The sequence below is a fragment of the Gigantopelta aegis genome, chromosome 9, assembly GCF_016097555.1.
Source record: "Gigantopelta aegis isolate Gae_Host chromosome 9, Gae_host_genome, whole genome shotgun sequence".
In the NCBI taxonomy this organism is placed as follows: Eukaryota; Metazoa; Mollusca; class Gastropoda; order Neomphalida; family Peltospiridae; genus Gigantopelta; species Gigantopelta aegis.
The window spans coordinates 66,540,366-66,562,212 of record NC_054707.1 but is presented as its reverse complement, the minus strand read 5'-3'; the positions used below and the strand labels follow the sequence as shown (position 1 = coordinate 66,562,212).

Genomic DNA, 21,847 nt, shown 5'->3' with positions numbered 1-21,847 from the left:
TTAGTTCACTAGAAAACACAACAAAAACACAATACACTTTGGTCTGTATTAACCTACGCTGACAAACGTACTGCCGCAGTAGTTAATTAACAACAACAATAATAACAACCCAGAACTGGTCACTTAATTAGTTAATCTCTAGGTGTCTAGTTTACACAATATTGTAATCACTTCACCGTGACACAACACCCACACGTGTGATAATTGAGAAACGCTTCTAGGGGAACTTAATTAATAAAGGAATTACAACACTATTCCTAACTGGTTAATTTTTAATTAACCCTTAACTACTCATTCAGTAACCTTGTAACACAGAATTAATACTGGTACCTATCACAATAAAGACAATAACCTACAGTTTACCTAGGTACTCTAGGATGACTGGCTAAGCTTTATATTACCAAATACTCGTATAATGTTAGAATAATAAGTCTACGATTTACTTCGTCAGATGACCGAAGACACTGTCTAAAGAATATTGGTATAATCCAGTATTAAAATATTTAAAGTCACATCAATCACATCAAGGTTATACAACAGAGCAGAAATAATATATTTACCAAAGTCCAAACGGACTAACGTTCCCGGGAAGCCTTCCTATCTGGTTCTCCCCGATATCTCTAAAACTCTAGCTATTTATTAAAAAATCAGAATATCGCCTGGGGGTACAAGGCGGTCCTCCCCCTATCAAGTGATATATTCCCAACTCCCAGAGACGCATTTTTTCTCTTTGATCGCCAGACTTACTGACGCCTTGGTCGCCAATCACGGTTGTAAAAACCGCACTCGCGGAGGTATTACGTAACTACTGGCCACATGGCCTCCGCGCCTCGCTGGGTGTGTATTAGAAAGTACAGCTCGACGACCGTCGCGCAGAAGTATTACGTAACAAGTTGCCCACTTGGGCTAAGTGCAATGGAACTGCACACGGCCCTCTAACACAATTAATATCGTTACAGGCGAAAACAAAATTAAGAGCATGTTCCGTCACAGAGGTGATATGTCGAAATTCGTTATCTTCACCTCGGTAATCCCGACAGTCCAGGATATCTCGAGATCACAGTCATCGATATAAGCATAGTGCCTGGTAACCCATGTACAGGTTACCGTACATTTACGAAGACATTTTTTTTTTTTTTTTGGACATTACGAGTATAAACATGGATGGTGATGAGATGAATGGTGAAACCGCAGTATTTCCATTTCGGACTACTTGACAGGGTCGTTATCCACGTATGCCGTCAGTTGAACTATCTCTGTATCACCCGAGCTCGGGGTACACGGAACCTGCAGTGCATGCCGGGTAATCAGCTCTAGGTTGGAGCTGGTACTGGCATGAAAAATCCCCAAATGCCTCAGGTGGGATATGAACCCAGTACCTACGAACCTCAAGTTCGATGACATGACAATTACACCACTGAGGCCGGGTCCTGGTAACTGATAGGTTGCGATACCTTAAACTTGTATGAAGTCTACATACCAATGTGTAATTTATATCTAAACAGCAGACAATTGATCAACATTTAGGTAATGGCGTTTCTGTTCTGGACAATTTGGGGAGAAAGAAGCACCGTTCTCGACGTTTGTGACATCTGGTAAACTGAAGTACCCTTGTCGACGCGTTTCGGTGTCTGAGCTCGAGAAATTATTCTGTGGCATAATCTATTATGTTTATCTCAAACCACCGATATATCGAGCTTATTGGTATGATGCCTGCCACATCGAGATAACGGAGTTTGAAAGTGCTTTATTTATCATTATAACGCCGATGTGCATAAAACGTTGTTGTTGTTTTTAAATATTTCAGTAACTGTAAAAGTGTCTTTATGCTCCTAAAATACTGCACCTTAAATTATTTTGAATTTGACTATAATCCTTCCCATACGGGAACGCCTTTTTTATACTATGAAATGTACTACAAGTTATTTATTTGAGCCAATTGTTTTGTAAATTGCACACAAAAATTGTATTTTTTCTTTGTTATTTTCAAATCACTTTTACTTTTCTTCTTACGTTAAACAAATCTGAAAGTATTTACCAAAAAAACATTTTTGTAGAACTATAAAAAGTGATAATTCTGGAAACAATAACAGACACGTTTATATAATTTATACGAGTATTTAATGAAACAAATGTAACAAACAAATGGTAAAAATAAATGTAAGCGCTCCATAGACTGTACAAAAGGCTACTTATGAAACTCTGAAAAAAAAGTCAAGTAAAGGTGTACTTCCGGCGACGTCATCTTTTGGTATTTTGTTGCCGCCATTTTGTTTTAGCATCATAAGGGTGTTGTCGTCCGATTTAACGGGGACAGTCCGCTCTGAAAACAGAACAAAACGAGAAACAATATGTTAAATATTTTTGTCTTTAAAACAAACCTAAATTTCAATACATTTTGAAAAGGTTCTGAAAAGATATTCATCATTCTGTAGGAGCCTGAAGTTCAGCCAACGTTTTTTTTGTTTTGTTTTTTTTTCGTGTTTTTTTTTTTTTTTTTTTTTGGGGGGGGAGGTTGCTAATGTTTGCGAACTATTTTGACTGGTTCCCAAAGTGGTCATTCGGCTTAATGTGTAGCGTAAAAAAACAACCCAGTCTAGCAAACGTTAGTGACAAACAGCCGATTAAACTCACCCCAGAGGACTTTCTTTGTAAAACAAAAAGATGGCAGCCGCAATTGTTGTTAGATTGCGTGTATCCTGCTTTTATATGAAAGCGTATTACAAATTTTACCAGTATAAAACATTTCACGCTTTTTTCACATTTTAAATTTTTAGTTTTTAGCTAATCTACTAGACTATTTGTACCTTTTATATTACATGAACTATAATACCATTTTAAAATCGTTAGCCATCCACGGGTACTTTCCGCGGCGTCCGTGAACAACTGCACCCCCCCCCCCCCCCCCCCACACACACACACACCTTGCCCCTTCTACGCTTAACCTTCCACTCGGATTTAGCACCGTCACAACAAGTTTATTTGTTCGTCACTCCGTGAGCGTTAAAAAGCAGGGGTTTATTTGTACAAACAATTATGCTTAATACATACGTATAATGTTTTATTTCATATAGTAAATGAGATAAGAAATCGCGGTTCCGGGTGGAAGGAAGGAATGTTTTATTTAAAGACACACTCAACACATTTTTAATTAAGGTTATGTGTCGTCGGATATAGAGTTACGGATTCCACAAATAATACGGAAAGAAACCCGCTGCCGCCACGCAATAGACTACTCTTTCTGATTAGCAGTAAGGGAACTTTGATATGCAGCATCCCACAGACAAGACAGTGTATACCACGGCGTTTGTGACACCAGTTGTGGAGAACTGGCTGAAACGAGAAATAGCCCAACGAGCCCACCAGCGGAAATCGATCCTACTGTCACAAGACAGAACATCTCACGGTTTTTGATACGCTTATGAATATCTAGATGGAAGCGTTAAAAGACAACGAATTTGTCCAGTAGGAGGGGTTAGTGACATCATGCCACATATTACCTTCTTACCGATTTGCTGTTATATCGATGGGCTGCGTGCGATGTAATTCAACAACAGAGCGCAATAAACCCTAGCTGATCTAATCAGGTTTCCCCTATTCCCACAATTGCTCCACGACTAGTATATCAAATACTATGTCATACGTCGTATTTCCTGTATGTTTGCTGCTACTACGAGTTTCTTCTCTTAATACCTTGACTGAGACCCGTGTTTATAAAACATTAAAATCTAGACTAAAGCATTTGCGGTTGTTCAATATATCTTACTGTCACTGTAATGAAACTCTTATGTTAGACTCAGACTGTTAACTGTCAAAACGGAGTTGGCCAACTCTTACGATGGGTGACCTCAGATTAACAACCAATCGGTCGTATGAATTGTATACGACGAGAATCGAGTTGTAACAGTGCTCAGACTAGCAATTGTTAAGTCGTAGAAGTGAGAGCAGAACGTTGGCCAACTTTGTCGTGGCAGTTGGTAGTCTGATCCCAGCATTAGGAAAATCAGTTATATTTTGTTTCAGAAAAACAAAAGAAAACCAATCGCAAATAGAATAGAGATAACTCTATTGAGATTTTTTTTTATTTGCAGACGTAGACTGGTGTTTTTACTGTTGCAAATGTCCCATTTTATTGGCTCAGTTAACACGTCATCAATTAAACTCAATTTGCGATGTCCAGTAAAACCACCATTCTACGTCGGCAAATCGACAAACACAGTGGGGTTATCTCGTTAATTTTAAATTTTATAAGTCATGACCCAAGAGTCCCAATGACGACATATTATACATCAATAAGACGTGGTTTACAATGAGCAGAGCCGCTGTAAAACAAACATTTCGTTTCTTTCCTTATATTAATGGTGACATTACGTATCGCCACAATCTTTTATCCCACTATTCAATAAGGAAGATTATTAGCAAACAGCTGCGACCAGTTTGTACAGAGTTAAATCACCAATACAGACAAGCAATATGAACGCTGTATAGAAGATTGACATGTATTAAGCACATTAACATCAAGTGGCGTGCAATAAAAGTACCACTTTACCACTGTAGACAGAAGTCTTGTTTCAATTAAAGCATTTTCGTATTAGATGCCCACACTATTTATTAAAAGCGAGCTAGACGAAGTTATAGAAACTGATGTGAACGAAATACACTGTCTGATGGGTGGCGATCTTCATCTTTATTTGACGGCTCATGTTAAATAACACACACAGCTATTCGTGTTTTGTGCATATAGAAGCAATAAAGAAAAATGGGAAATCGACAACGTCAACTGACTGACGTTTCAAGTTTGGTCAGTGATAAAAAAAAAAAACTCGAGTGCTCAAACATTAATTGCCAAAAAGTTCAATGTCAACAGAGCAGACACTTTGATCGTATCTTGTACAAGTTCTCTCAATTAAATCCCTTGTCTCAGAAATCTGCTGGTTCTGCTGAATTCAATGGCCCATTTATTTGTCTCGATCTGTTATGGGCACATGATGTACTTGTCCGGAACTTGCTGTTTTGGAAATAAACTGACGTCCAAAAGCATTCGAAGTCCAAAGGGGTATTCGATTTTATAACTCAAAGGTTGCAGGAATTGCAGAGGAATTGCAATACAGCCGTTATCACACGCACAATATAAACAAACCTTTGTGTCTGTTTCCATTGAAATTACACAATATCGAAAAACTAAAACTTCGAATAAACCGAGGTGATGACTGCACAACGTTAATGTGTTTACCGAATGAAATTTAAAAAAATGTTGTACTGTTTTATATAAAATTATTTCTTGTTTAAATCAGTTCAAAAACAAGACGGGAAAGCAATGTTCACTGTATGTAATAAAAGTATAGTAACTGCGGAAAGATTAAGTTTCGGTCATCCAAAGATGTCGTCGCTAATAGTTGGTGGGTCTATTTTCCTCGTTCATTAATTTTTTTTATAGTCCATGTTCGGATTAAAAAACAAATTGTGTTATTAAAAATCACAAATTTGACTATGAAAACTAAACCTAAAAAGGAAATTAAAACAGCACACGAAACATATTGCCATGCTTCATGTGGCGTGCTCTTGCTATTTAAAGGGACACACCCTAGTTTTTAAACACTAAGGCATATTTTTCACCTAGACTCTAGTTTTAACCCGTAAAAATGGATACTAAGTTTGTTTAATTTACAAATCTGTAACAAATTTGGATATAACAGTCTGTGACGTTGAAATACCCTTAAAAATAGACTAAAACGCGACTCCATGACCGTTACTTCCCAGACGTACGTGCGTTTTTAAAAGTATGAAAAATGCATTTTGTGGTATAAGAAACACCAGGATGACCAGAAACACTTCGGAAATGGATAATCTAAACAATAAAATATAAGTAATGCTTGATTTTAGTTATCATACACTGCTCTAACAGTGAAAAATATGCCTTAGTGTTTGAAAACTAGGGTCTGTCCCTTTAACCATGCAATATAGCAATTAATGTTTGGCGCATCCTCAGATACTATTACAGTACCTACGTAAAACATGGTGACAGTGTTGCAAATAATTTTCGTGAAAATAACTACGACTTTTTTCAGCTTTTATAATTGGTTTTGAAAGTGTATATCTGGATGTGTAATTTCGTTATGTGTCACAACTGATAATCTATTACAAATATTGTATTGGTAAAACGTAGGTAACAAGGTTATTATATAACGTATCAAATAAGTACAAGTCACAATAAATATGTCTATGTTCATTATTTTAATAGATTTAGCCTACTTGATGGTTAATGCATACATTCGCTAAATTACTGTATCGTTTGTTTAAGTAAATATCAATATTCTGTGATATTTATTGTCATACTTTTGGAAATATCATAAAACACACATGAACTAATTACTATAGATCGACAAAACATGTTTATTATTTATTTGATATCAATGTCTAAAAATACGTACCGACGTTTTTTGTACGTAAATTTAATTATATTCTGGTCAAATGGTTTTAACACAACAAAAAAACTGCATACAAGAATTATTATGCAATCTGTTTAACGCAATGACATACTTAATTCTTTAATTTTAAAAAATAAATACCGCGTTTAGCCTTCATAGAAACAACTACAGAAAGGCTTTACAGAAATCTACAAAATCTTGATATCATCAACTATATATATAAAAAACATTTACACAACGAACTAAATTAAGCAGTAATAAACCAAATGTTTTGATACTCTTTATATAAAAAGCCATAACTAAAAATATGCCAAATGAAATCGCAAGACCACTAACTCCAAAGGCTCTAGTGCTGCCATGCATGCAAATGTTAGGACGACATACACGCCAAACAGAAATGTATTTATTACAAACAGCTTTTTACTGAGATTAAAATAACATTATATCTGAACCCGTGCTTATAAAACTTTACAAGCCGAGGCTGTACCCAGCGAAATTGCAAGATGGGCAATTGCACGTACTGCTACCCATTGCTTAGAGGAATAATCATCGGCTATTGGATGTCAAACAGTTTGTGATTCTGACTCGTAGTCTTCAGAGGAAACCACTATGTTTTCAGTAGTAGCAAGGAGTCTTTTATACATAATTTCCCACAGGCAGGATAACACATACCACGGTTGATATATCAGTGGCACTGGTTAGGACGGGAAAACCCCTATCGAAGAATGGGTCCACTGAGGAGTTCAATCCCATGACCATAGCAGCTCAGACGAGCGATCACGAATATAGGTTTATATCTGATCCTTTAGAGCTAGTCTTAAGGGTAGGCAAATCGGGCATTTGTCCCAAGGTCAACACTTCAGAGAGGCTAAGCACTTTCCAAGTGTTGTATTGGCTGGGTACATTACGGTAATATGTATAACTCTCTAAAGGCGACGCCACACAATACGAGTGTTTCGTACGATAATAGCTGATTGCATAGCAACGAATGAACCAATCGTAATGGCAATCTGCTGTTCTCGAGGCTATTCTCGTATAAGGCACTTGTATCGTGTGGCACCGCCTTAAGATCAAGGCTGATAAAGTTCAACAAGCACGAATCGTCAAGCAAGCATACGGATAGTGGACAGCATACGTGCACTACAGCCTGGTGTGACAGACGGACAGACTATAACTGGACATACGGATTTACGTCCTAGACGACCACAAGGATTAGGTATTGTCTAACCTCTGAGGTATCACCTGCTTGTCCCCGTCCAACATACACGCATTCTGAACGGACACGTCATCAACTGAGGCAACCCGGGCGTCGTCCTGACACAGGACGCTGCAAGGCCAACACTGTGATTGGGGAGAAATAAACCTAGCTACAGACACCACGTCAGCAAGCGCGAGCCAGCGCGCCATCCAATCATAAGGAAGTTTAGAAACAGATACAGTCGGTATATACTGCTTAGTATACCAAATTCATAAAAAAAAACCGTCATGATTTAAAAAAAAAAGGAAAAAGGAAAAAAACACCCCCATCCCCCAAAAAAACCCCCACAACTATGAGACTCGGAGACAATAGAAAAAAAAAGAAAAGAAGAAAAACAGCCTGAATTATCTGTCATGATTAGCAAATGTATTTTGGGTGAGGTCAAGTTAACTAGTACGCTACATTTGGAATTATATTTAATGTATTGCCTAACCGTTTTAAAATGGTTTTAGGATCAGTATGCCATATGCATCAAATAACCGCTGTGGATCATTTTCAAAAACACCAGGATGTCATGGGGACGAGTGGTGGGGGAATTCAGTTTAAAAAAAAAAGTAGAGATGATCCGTAGTCATTTCTTCATTAGCAGTAATACTGTTTGCTAATTCAGCATTGTAAGTGGAAAATCCATATTACTATTCAAGTTAGTATAATATCGAGGGCTGACAACTAGAACGGAGTATGTCCACTCTTTTCACTGTTTTGTTTGTTTGATAAAGGAGTTATTTTTTTAAGGGGGAGGGCATACGAAAGACGTTTTAGAAGTGATACATAGTTATACAAATTTTAAAACAAAATGCTTTGGGCAGGGGTGATTTTTCTGAATGTTTCAAACGTTGGCATGTTAATGTGTTTTGGAAAATCATGACTGTCGACAAGGTTCTGATCATCAGCAGCACCAGTGATTGGCAAAAGCAAAAACATGATGTGTAACCATTTCGTTGCTGAGGATCAAAGTATGCAAATGATCCACCTTTGTTGCGAGTTTTTATGACCACTTGTATATTTGTAGACCGGTTCCTAACATTCTACCATAGAACAAATATTTTGAAAAAAAATCTTCTTTTAACCTTCTATTTTACATCTTAGCAGGTTAATCTGATGTGCCTATGGAAGTTTCTGTTAGAATCATTTGAATGGTAGACAGTATTTTGTTAAATCTGTTATACTGGCATACGTGCTACAAAGCATCCGTTTTTGTAGATTATGTAGACATACCAAGACAACCTATTAAAATGACCCTACTAAATGCTTGTGGAGATGAATCTGAGTATAACAATGATTCCATGATAAATATATTCTATAAATCATTAGAGATTATGGTTTGCATTTACACGTACTACGTACACTCGGCAAATTCGCTAGACCAGTAACAGGTCCTCAATCGTCCTGTGTTTACATTCTTCAAACAAAAACGTGTGGAACATTTTAATGGACTACACTCGAAATTATGGTTAATACAATCTTCATATAAAATTGTCTCTAAAAATATCCTCATCTTGATAATACTGTATCTGGAAAACAATATAACTAGAATGTTTACTTGGACTACCTTATTATATTAACCATCTCTAAAACGTTCTCATAGACTACGTCGAAATCGTGTTAGTGCAATCTCTAAAATTATCTTCAACTAATGGAGGAATTAAGAATATCTTATGACAGACAACGTCGTCTGTATCGTGTATCTTCTGGAACTGATCCATCCTCGTAATTGAACATCGATACATATCCAATAGAGAGTTTTCTTGTCCAAATCAGAAATTTAATTCTCTAAATACTCAGTATTTTGTTTATTACTCACTAGTTTGTCTGAGTTCAGCCAGAGAGAGAGAGAGAGAGAGAAAAAAAATGTCCGCTAGACTAGTTTATGCGCTTCACGGTAAACCAAATGGTCACGTCGGAAACCAATCAAATAGTTTGCGAACATTAGTGAAACGTTTGCTGGCTGAACGTGGGGTTGGTTTATCCGGTTTGCGTTCAGCAATAACAAAGAACGCTAACGTTCAGGAACGGTTCGATTGGCTGCAGATGTGGTTAGAGAAACACAAAAACCAGTTAGCGTTTGTTTCTGCTCTGTCTGGTTGAACTCAGCCTTTGTTTCGTTTCTGTTTTTGACAAACGATGAATCAGAAATGTTTCGTTTTGGGTCCGTTTTTGGTTGTCGTTTCAGCCAAGTAACAGAATAAGTGTTAGCTATTTCCACATAACTGCTCAAATCAAAGACCGTAAAAAACAAAATGGTCATCTTTGTTATGTCCAAATGTATGCCTAAATCGTGATTGAATATAAATATGTAAAACGTATATATATAAAGCAGACAGACGTAAAATAAAAGTTCACCCATACATTGGTTACAGAGAATATTTATTTAAGATACTGATTTGAATGAAATACATTAGCTGACAGCAGTTGATATTAATGTCACATTTACATTTCTCCTATCAACAACATTTACATAATTAAAATTCATGTCATTATGTCATAAATATACAAATGTACATCAACATACAAACATAAATTTGAATGAGCAAATTGTAATGCAACTGCTAAAGCATGTATGCATAATTCTATTAAAACTGATACTAGAAAACATTCAAGTGTTAATAAGACATGTTATAACATTTATTAACATATACAGATGCACGGGGAAGCAGAAACGACAGTGAAAGGTGTATTAGAAACTATATATAGCACAGAACATGATATGAAAATCACTGAACGAATGATGTGTGTACTTATGGAATGGGATCTTGAAACAGAAAAAACGAAAAAAAAAAAACCCACGAAAGAAAAGCTTCTATATTGATGAGTATATAGGATACCATAGCATATTGTTAAAATATAAAGCAAAAGCGAAAGTGAAACAAGCCTTTGGAGACACTAGTGCAGTGAAAAAAACCAACCAATCAAGCTAGGTGTTGCATTTAGAATATAAAGCTAGTCAAACTGATGCTCCGAGGATAGTTTCGTACAGTCGCAATTGTCACACAGGCACGTGCAACCCACGCGATTACTATCGGTGTCGGCAACGACGTTTGGACGTATTTGTGTTCGTTTTTTCTGTATTTTGCTGTTTCGAAATGAGACCATAAAAACTACCTCGCTTTGGGAGAGGAAGTAGGACGACGTCCTTGAGGTCCGACGGCGTGCATGGGACGACCATGAGCGGCTCAGTCGAAATCTGTACCACTTCTTTTTTATCACCGATCTAACCTGCAACACAGTATATATTGATGTAGAAACTGAACAGAGAGAGAGAGAGAGAGAGAGAGAGAGAGAGAGAGAGAGAGAGAGAGAGAGAGGAATAGAGACAGAGAAAGAGGAGAGGTGATGGTGGGGGGGGGGGGGTACAGGAGATAGATATTATTTTCCAGGGAAGCATGACCCGAACCTCCCTATAAACGTCGCTCGCCACACTCTAGACCCCCCCCCCCCCCCCTCCCCCTTGCATAATTTCCTCCTCTTAGCCTGAAGTAGATCAAAGAAAAGAAAACGTTAATAAAACAGGCTCATCTAGATCCGCTTTTGCTAATAACTCCAGATTTGTTGTTGTAAACTACGACTAATTTACGAAACGTGCTCATTATCAAAGAGCTGATCTCATTGTTGGAGAATGACAAAATAATCTGGTTTTACCAAACACAGCTCTGGTCCTACTAAAACAGGCTGAATACGACGAATCTGTCAGCAAACGATCATTACCGTAGCTAACATGAAAATGATTTCATCTCAAGTGCTTTCTTACTGGCTAGGCTTATTACCGTTAATAATAGTTGCAGAGAATCATCCCGCCTGATGAACTGCGCAGAAGTAAGCACCGTACGGATCAGAAAGTACACTCTAAACGCTATGTTCATGCTGGATTTACACATTTTGTGTGCCTTTTATATCCCATTCCAATTTGGAATTGCATTTGTGTTTTCAGAATACAAATTGTGTACAATATTTGCTTTTACGCAAAATAAATTGCACCCAACTCACTGCTTTATTTTTATTACTTCAGTGAAAAAAAGTAACGTTAGGTTATACAGAGATGTTCATCAACACTTTTAATATTGCCAACAGTCTAAATAGCACAGTCCAACCAAAGCGAGCTTCAAATGATGGCCTTTTAATACAGATGACTTCTTAATTCACGTTATTATCTTCTAGATCAAGTTGGTTTGGTACAATAAAAAGGTAGCATCTCATAACAGAAGTTGTCGATTGAACAGGTATACCTGTACAGGTATCTGCTTAACACGGGTTCGACAACATAATGAAATACTTACTTCACTATTCATAAAACAGTAGAGAAGGGCGACGAAAATACCCTGAAGAAGAAAGGAAAATTCTACGTTTTACTATTGTTTACAATGCCTTTCAACGAAACAAAATAAACATACTCTATGAAATTATAGGTTTACAGAAAATTATTACAGGTATGTGTAAATGTAAGGTTATTTTGTGTGTGAATATTTTGTGGATTTCATGTCATATATTTCATGTTTATTTGATAGACACCCATGAAAATTCATCTCATTTTAATTCGATAGAACATGCTCAAAATGCACAGCTTATATTATTTTTCAATAACCGTTGCCCAGACTACACACTAATTAACCTGCTGACAATTGAAAACATGTGCATTGGTATTTGATTATGTTTAAAATACTAGGAAGTTAATAATCCCAAAATCACTCAATAATAACACTGCCACAGTATGTTGATTTGTCTTGAGTAACAAAAAAAACCCTCACAACCCAACAACATGTATTCACAATTCGACCTTTAACATGAACCAAGAGTAAGCTTGTCCAGTCTTCTTTAAATTTCGTTAAATGTCTAAATTTATATATTCACCCCATCGGTCTAGTCACAATGTGTTTTATGACAGATAATTGACACCTGTGTGTGAATAAGAGGAGCTAATACAGTTTGAGCCAATACACGTAAAGTGGTTCCTACCTGACATGCCGGTAGAATGGAGTTGATCACCCTGTAGGCCTCCATTAACGAACCCTCTGTTGCGTCCGGTTTTAGCAGAAACAACAGATTTATTATACCGAGTAATGGTAGCAATACCACAGTTGCCTTGATTGTTTTTCTGAAACAAGGAACAGGAAATTAGTCAAACCATGTGTCATAGGCGTACAGACTCCCATTTTATTAGGGGGCAGGCTGATTTTTGCCCGAATTAAACAAAAAATGCCCGAATCTAGAACAACATTTATTCATATTAGTATTACTGCCAAATAGCTATATAGGATTGCAAACGAATCACTACTTATTTGTACATGGATTTGCGGGTAGAATGATGGTAATACATGGTAAAAAGGTATCGAATATTGCCCGAATATCTCTATCAGTTTTGCTTGGATTTGAGGATTTGCTCTGTCACTAGGGGGCAGTTGCCACCCTGCCACCCCGTCTCATACGCTTATACCATGTGTCACTAATTTAGATTAAAAGTAAATTTTTAAACTCGTTGAAGAAAACTATAACAATCAATATGTATGCATTAATAAGGTGTTAACAATCAATATGTATGCATTAATAAGGTGTTAACAATCAATATGTATGCATTAATAAGGTGTTAACAATCAATATGTATGCATTAATAAGGTGTTAACAATTATATGCCTTGTTGTTTTGTCAGTTTTGTTTATCGGTATTTGTATTCAGAACGTTAGGTTTTTTCCTTATAGCGTATACTTAAATGTAACGACACATTCCCAGAAAATAAACTAATTTTCTTAAACAAAAACAAATAAATTAATAATCATTTATTAAAATATAATAAACCATAAACAAAAAAAACAAACAAACAAAAACAAAAAAACTAATTTTTTTAAAATAATAATTCTTTTATATAATAAAAAAAGAAGAAGAAAGTAATTTGTTTTTAATAAATTTAAAAAATAAAACAAACAAAACAAATCACCCATCCATTTTTGATTTCCAGCTTGATACTACACTGGGACCTGTTTACTATATATTAATATTTAACCCCTAATGACGTCACATCACAATACACCCTACGTACCTGATCCTTGCTGTCTCTATAGCATTGTGAGCTCGTAATTTCGTTATAAGAATACGAATAATATTCACCAAGAATGCACAATTGATCTAAAAAGAAAACAAAATATATGTCATAGCACCGTAGTGTTTTCAAAACAATTTAAATTTTCTTAACAGAAGAGATATATGCAATGTTTTAAATATGGGGTGGGAACTCAAATCATTAGCCTATATTGTACAATGTGTTAGGTTTATTCGTATCAATGGCAGACTTCTTGTTGAACTGGACAAAGGAATGTTTGATTTCTAGTTTCAGACTGACTAAAGACTAGGACTGAGTTTAACCAGACCGAGCAGAAAAGCGTTCGCAGACTGTTTTATGTACTTGACGGTAAACTAAAAGGCCACGTCGAGAACCAATCAAATAGTTTGCTAACGTTAGCGAGACTTTTGCTGGCTGAACTTGGGGCTGATCTTGGTGTGTGGTAGAACGCGGACTAGAATGAGAGCCGATACTGTTAACAATCTTACTGACGAACGTGGAGTGTTTAGAACAGCGTTGCCGCGTGGTTTGGATGGAACTCGTGATAAAATTGTTCTTTATGAGGAGCAGAATGTATTGATGAGAGAAATGGAATGCGGCCAGTGGTTGAATTCTCGCTCTCGCTTGAGAGACGACAGGTTGTGGGATCAATCCCCCTCGATAGACACACCGTAGTTTTCGGTAGTCTTACGATATCGCAGCGCTAAGATAGCTTCGAAAATATGGACCGTAGGACGGATATACCAAAGGCTGTGGTATGTAATCCTATCGTTGAAGAAGTGAATATAAAAGGATACTGCAGCTAATCATTAAGCCACCGTTCTTAAGGCTGGTAGGTACTGGGTTCGCATCCCTGTACCAGCTCCCACCTAGAGCGAGTTTAACGACTCTGTGGGTAGGTGTAAGTCCACCACACCCATTTCTCTCTTACTAATCACTAACAAACTGACTACTAACTCATTGTTCCGGAAGGACAGCCCAGATAGGTGATCAATGTGTGTGCCCAGGACAGCGTGCTTGAATCTTAATTGGATATAAGCACGGAAAAAGTCTAATCAAACAACAAACAATCGTTACGAGTAGTTTATGTGGTGTGGTATCGAGTTTCTTCTGTCATTCTGTAGTGATAGAGAGAGAGAGAGAGAGAGAGAGAGAGAGAGAGAGAGAGAGAGAGAGGGGGGGGGGACGACGGAGGGACAGAGAGAGACTAACTGACAAACATACAAAGACAGAGAGTGAGAGGGGGGGGTGAGAGGGGAAGGGTGAGAGAGAGATACAGATACACACACAGACAGACAGGTGAGCAGACAGGGATATGGATATGTTAATTTTACGCTGTTTATGTAACATGATTAATTATCAAGATACTCATGACTAGCTCAATGTGTATAGACTTACAACAAGTGTGATCAGTATTGGAGCATATATTATAAAGATACTCTTGTATATAGACTTACAACAAGCGTGATCAGTATTGGAGCATATATTATAAAGTTACTCTTGTATATAGACTTACAACAAGCGTGATCAGTATTGGAGCATATATTATAAAGATACTCTTGTATATAGACTTACAACAAGCGTGATCAGTATTGGAGCATATATTATAAAGTTACTCTTGTATATAGACTTACAACAAGCGTGATCATTATTGGAGCATATATTATAAAGATACTCTTGTATATAGACTTACAACAAGCGTGATCAGTATTGGAGCATATATTATAAAGTTACTCTTGTATATAGACTTACAACAAGCGTGATCATTATTGGAGCATATATTATAAAGATACTCTTGTATATAGACTTACAACAAGCGTGATCATTATTGGAGCATATATTATAAAGATACTCTTGTATATAGACTTACAACAAGCGTGATCATTATTGGAGCATATATTATAAAGATACTCTTGTATATAGACTTACAACAAGCGTGATCAGTATTGGAGCATATATTATAAAGATGAGGGGCGAGAGGTTGTGCTCCTGCCAGCACGGTTCGTCATTGTAGAACTCCATCAGGACGGCCCACGTGGTCGTTATAATGGCGGGAATACCTGAAATAAACACCAGTCACATTAGTCCAGTAAATCTAAGCCACAATTTAGGTGAATCTAGAACATATTGCAACAGAAGGTGTGGCTTTTTTGTTTTATATTGTTACGATAGCCCGATTGAACATTATATCCAAAATCCACCAAAATCAGAGACCGGGAAAGGTGCTAATTAGTATACATCTAATACGCCCCAACACCTATATCTCCTAAACGGTTGATTTTAGAACCCATAGTTATTATACATATTTGCCATTACAAATCACTGAGTTACTAATTGGTAATATATGATCACATACTATTTTATGGCTTAGATTGAAAACAAGTGGCAGTGTTCTGGTTTAGAAGATGGGCGTATTCTAGTTGCGATTGACAGAACAGGGGTATATTCTTGTTTAAAGTCGACTAAAAAAGGATCGTATTATTGTTTAAATTTAGAGAAATATGACAAGTTATGTGTACTGTTATGATTACAGATATAATCGATATGTTCTTCTTTCTTTCTTTTTTTTTTTTCTTCTTTTTTTTTTTAAATTTTTTATTGCCATCCCCTTGTTTACAATTAGAACAACACAAGCCAAGGGTAAAGCATGGGTTGTGTACATACAAATAATCGATATGTTCTTGCTAAGATTAATACAAAATGTGTTTATTCTGTGCAGGTTTGACAAGAAGTTCGTGTGTCTTGATCAGACTCAGACGTGGTAACCATTTTAAGACTGACCGATAGTGGGTGTGTTCTAGTTTGAATTGACTCAAAATCATTGACGTATTTACCGGTAATTGGGACTGACATAAATACGTTGACAAACATCGATGTGTTCTATTTTGGATTAACAGAAAAAATTGGTATATTCTATTTTAGATTAGCAGAAAATGTGTATATTTTATTGTAAATTGTCAAACAGTGTACGTATTCCATGTTTACAATGGAATACACTAAGTGTATTCTATTTTAGGTTAACAGAAAGTGGGTATATTTTAGTTTAGACTGACATAAAGTGGCCGTGTTCTATTTTAGTTTAACCGAAACGTTGGTGTATTCTATTTTAAACTGTCAGTGTACGTATTCTATTTTGACAGTGGAATATTGTAATTTATTTTTACAGCAGAAAATGGGTATCTTTTTTGTATGCTGACATAAAGTGGATTTTGTATTTTTACATAAACAGAACGTGAGCGTAGTTTGTTGTGTCTGACTGACAGACAGTGTGGGCGTGTTCTATTTTTGATTGACACGAGCACGGATACCTACCCCAGCCTATCACATAAAAGAGGACGAACGGCGCCTCCGTGCTGAAGACGGACACGGCGAGTCGGTTGTGTAGAAACAGACCCTCCACGAACATCCACGAGAAGTTCGCCATGATCGTGTACTTCCTTAAAACAGTGAACACTTTACACAGCCAGTCCTGAAACACAGTATGAACAGTGAACACTTTACACAGCCAGTCTTGAAACACAGTAACAGTATGAACAGTGAACACGTTATACAATCAGTCCTAAAACACAGTAACAGTATGAACAGTGAACACGTATACAATCAGTCCTGAAACATAGTACATGTAACAGTATATGGATGGTGAATACTTTACACAATCAGTCCTGAAACAGTATGAACAATGAAGATGTTATACAATCAGTCCTGAAACATAGTAACAGTATATGAATGGTGAACACTTTACACAACCAGTCCTGAAACACAGTAACAGAGTATGAACAGTGAACACGTTACAGACCAGTATGAACAGTGAACAATTTACACAACCAATCCTGAAACACAGTACCAGAGTATGAACAATGAACACGTTACAGACCAGTATGAACAGTGAACACTTTACATAATCAGTCCTGAAACACGGTATGGACAGTGAACACGTTATTCAACCAGTCCTAAAACATAGTAACTGTGTATGAATGGTGAACACTTTACACAACCAGTCCCGAAACACAGTATGAACAATGAACACTTTACACAACCAGTTCTGAAACACAGTATGAACAGTGATCACTTTACACAACTAGTCCTGAAACAGAATAACACAGTATGAACGGTGAACACGTTACACAACCATTCCTGAAACACGGTGTGAACAGTGAACACTTTACACAGCCAGTCCTGAAACACAGTAACATAGTATTAACAGTGAACACGTTACACAACAGTATCAACAGTGAACACTTTACACAACCAATCCTGAAACAGAGAAACAGAGTATGCATAGTGAACACTTTACATGATCAGCCCTGAAACACAACAACAAAGTATGAACAAAGAAAGAAAGAAATGTTTTATTTTGTTTACGGTTATATGGCGTCAGACATATGGTTAAGAACCACATAGATATTGAGAGAGGAAACCCGCTGTCGCCACTTCATGGGCTATTCTTTTCGATTATCGGCAAGGGATCTTTTATATGCACCATCCCACAGACAGGGTAGTACATACCACGGCTTTTGATATACCAGTCGTGGTTCACTGGCTGGAACGAGAAATAGCCAAATGAGTCCACCGACGGGGATCGATCCCAGACCGACCGCGCATCGAGCGAGCGTTTTATGACAGTGAACACTTTACACAACCAGTCCTAAAACACAGTGACAGTGTATGCAGAATGAATACTTTACGCAACCAGTCCTGAAACACAATACTAGTGTATGTACAGTGAACACTTACAACCAATCTTAAAACACAGTAACAGTGTATAAACAGTGAACACTTTACACAACGAATCCTAAAACACAGTGACAGTGTATGAATGGTGAACACTTTGTATAACCAATCCTAAAACACAATAATAGTGTATGAACAGTGACACTTTGACACCCAATCCTGAAATATAGTAACAATGTATGGATAGTGAACAATATACACAGCCAATCCTGAACACACACTAACAGTGTATGAACAGTGAACACATTACACAATCAGCCCGGAAACATAGTGATAATTTATAAACAGTGAACACTTTACACAACCTGTCCTGAAATACAGATAATCTATGAATAATTTAAATGAATAAATGAATTCAACAACGGGCCACTTCCATATATGTTTGCTAACATGACTTACAATATGTGACATTATTTTCTGATTGTGTACAATATCGGTCCAACTCCACTCTGTAAAGGTGGTTAGCATATACTACTCAAATTTCGCTAGGGATATTGGGGGGAAATATGTCAAGTAAATGCATTTATTGTATTCGATGTATTTTAACATCAGTCATGCATAATTGTGGGGATGTATGGACCATCCAAACTACATAGTCTCCTTGATCACCTGTTGCATAGATTTTAGATGTGCACAAATTGCTGACAAATATTTGGTATACCCCTAGCAAAAAGGTTGAGTAGTATATATACAAATTGTGGTTACACTTGAAAAATGTTTACAAAACAATATTAAAAAATGTTTTCGTATAAAATTGTGGCACTGTGACCCTACGTAATGAAAAATGTGCTTTTGTTCGTAATCGCCCTACATAAATTAATAAAGTACTACACAAAAATTAAAAATATGTCTATAGAAGCAAACTGATCTAATAAACTATGCTAAGATTTATTAAACAACACTCAGACACATTACAATGTTTAACAAGAGGACAATTCAAATACACAATTAACATACATGGCCAGAACAGGCGTCAACATAGAAGTATCTTTAATTAACACAGAACACAACATATGCAATCAAAATAGCTAAAATGTGCAGAGATACGTCAGGTCACAAGACTAAATAATATTTTAATAAATATAATATTGTATAATAATTCTAATTCTATTATATATTTTCTTCTACTGTTATCAATATTATAATTTTTACAATTAAATAAATAATGGTATTCATCTTCAAAATCAGTATTACAAAGTTTGCATATTCTATTTTCTCTAGGAGCGGTAACCCATCTACCAGTTTCGATTGGTAATCTTAAATTGGACGTATGCAATTTAGTCATTCATCATCAATTTTGGTATGATAATCTCGACAAATAGGTTTCGAAGTACAATTATGTGTTAAATAATGTATACAGTTGATCCCTAGAAGAGTTTGTAACATTCGAAAACCACTAATAAATTGATCGCAGAGTTTTTGTTTTAATTCTTGTTTATAGGATTTGAAAGCATTATGTTGATTGCTTTAACAGATAACACTTTTCTTAGGAAATGACTACGGGTTAATAAGCGTTCACGGATCAGCATGAAGGTTAAACATTTAGTCTAATTAAAGAGACAGACCCTAGGTTTTAAACACTATGACGTATTTTCATTGTTAGAGTCGTTTTTTATTATTGAAATTAGACATTAAATTGTCTTGTTTAGATTATTCGTTCTGTACATCCGAAAAGTTTCTGGTCATCCTGGTGTTTCTAATACCACGCAATACATTTTTCACATAAAGGTTTATGGAGACGAGCTTTAACCTGTTATTAAGGGTATTTCCCTCCTTCAACATCGCAGACTCCTGTTCGAGTTCATTGTAACTTTATCCAAATGTGTGACACGTTTGTAGATTAATCAAACTCAGTGTCTATTTTTTTTTCACGGTCTGCGAATTTAATGAGGAAATGTTGCCTTGCAGAAATGACCGAGGTGAACAGCCACTATGGCCTCTGGCTACCTCGCCGGACTTGCAGTGAATTGGTCATGGTCCTGCACACGTGTGTGGTTAAAATTTAGCACATTGGGCAAATACTATGAAAGCATTTTGGCTAAAACGCAATCGCAGATGTGTTACATAATAACAATGACGTTGGTCTTACATAAAGTATTAAGTCTTCATTTTTCACGAAGAAAACAAATCATACAACCAAAAACAATTTTCATCATCCAGCGTCTTGATGAGAGTGTCTGTTAAAGCCGCACACCCTAGTTCCATCCAGCGAAAATAAATTATAAATTGGTTAATCTACAAACCTGTAACACACTTAGATCACGTTTTTATCAAATGGAGTGAAAAGGCAGGTTTTATATCGATAAATACCATGGGAATCCCCATGTCCCAATTGCTTGAAATAATTTTGAAAGTTTGTATTCTGATGTCACCGGTAGATGTCGCTCGAAGCACAACAATGCCTACGTCACGACAAATTTCACAGACTTGGGGTGCGTTCTTTTCACCTCTCCTGGACATGTTCCAACTGTTCTGTCCTGGTTGTATCCCCTCTCCAGAGATCGTAGGACTTAGCAAAAGTATTGGTTTTAAGGGTTTGTAACGTTTTGTATTGAGATACTTACTTGTCTGAACTTTATTGTTACTGAAAATGTTTACGAACTGTGAAGAAAAATCTCACAAATGAACAACAACAAATCGGATGTTGATTGCGCGAACCGTGCACCAGAAAACAAACCGAACGAAAATGATAACGGTCACGTGGTATACCAACTTCTGTGACATTGAAATATAAATATCCCGTCTAAAAATAGATTAGACCTTGTCTGCTCAACGGTTTTTTCTCAAACGTGCGTCCGTTTTTCAGAAATACGAAAAAATGCATTTTGTGGTATTACAAACACCAGGATTACCAGTATTACCAAAAAAACACTTCAGGTGAATGGAAATGTATATTCTAAATAATAAACGGTAAGTAAAGTGCAATTTTATTTGTGAAAAAAATGGGTTTAATAGCGAAAAACAACGCCGTAATGGTTAACAACTAGCCGTAACTAGGGTGTGTCCCTTTAAAGAATGCCTGTCGGTGAAATATTCCAGACGTGTTTCGGTTTTTTTCACAATTGACAGCTGTTGCAATTAGAAATCAAACCCAAGTGCGAATAATTCTCAGCGTTTTAGTAATAACATTTTATTATTTAAAAAACACAACTTTCACTGGGAACATCAATAAACTGATGTCGCACAAATTGGTTTTGACATTTTAGCCAACGACACGGCGACTGCCGTTCGATTGAGATCTGAACTAGGTTCCAGACACACAAAGAGGCAACAAACTGTATTAATTTGGCAATATTATCCTCTCAAAGAACTTCAATTTAGATAGGCTACTGTGGTCAAGTAAAAACTAGGTACGTATTCGCGAGCGCGAAAAGTAGCAAT

The 21,847-nt window shown here is 36.6% G+C and overlaps 1 protein-coding gene across 1 annotated transcript in view; it reads right to left on the bottom strand.

Annotated features, from left to right (window-relative positions):
- Positions 1-2,119: 2,119 nt before the first annotated feature.
- LOC121381706 (calcitonin gene-related peptide type 1 receptor-like) overlaps positions 2,120-21,847 on the bottom strand; it is a 23,896-nt gene continuing 4,168 nt past the window's right edge. Inside the window, exons 4-10 of the mRNA XM_041511051.1 lie at positions 17,048-17,204; positions 15,665-15,795; positions 13,715-13,800; positions 12,637-12,775; positions 11,961-12,002; positions 10,789-10,902; positions 2,120-2,323 (exon numbers count right to left, since the gene is read on the bottom strand). Coding sequence (XP_041366985.1) covers positions 2,282-2,323; positions 10,789-10,902; positions 11,961-12,002; positions 12,637-12,775; positions 13,715-13,800; positions 15,665-15,795; positions 17,048-17,204 — 711 coding nt within the window. The 3' untranslated portion in view covers positions 2,120-2,281. The remainder of the gene's footprint in view (positions 2,324-10,788; positions 10,903-11,960; positions 12,003-12,636; positions 12,776-13,714; positions 13,801-15,664; positions 15,796-17,047; positions 17,205-21,847) is intronic.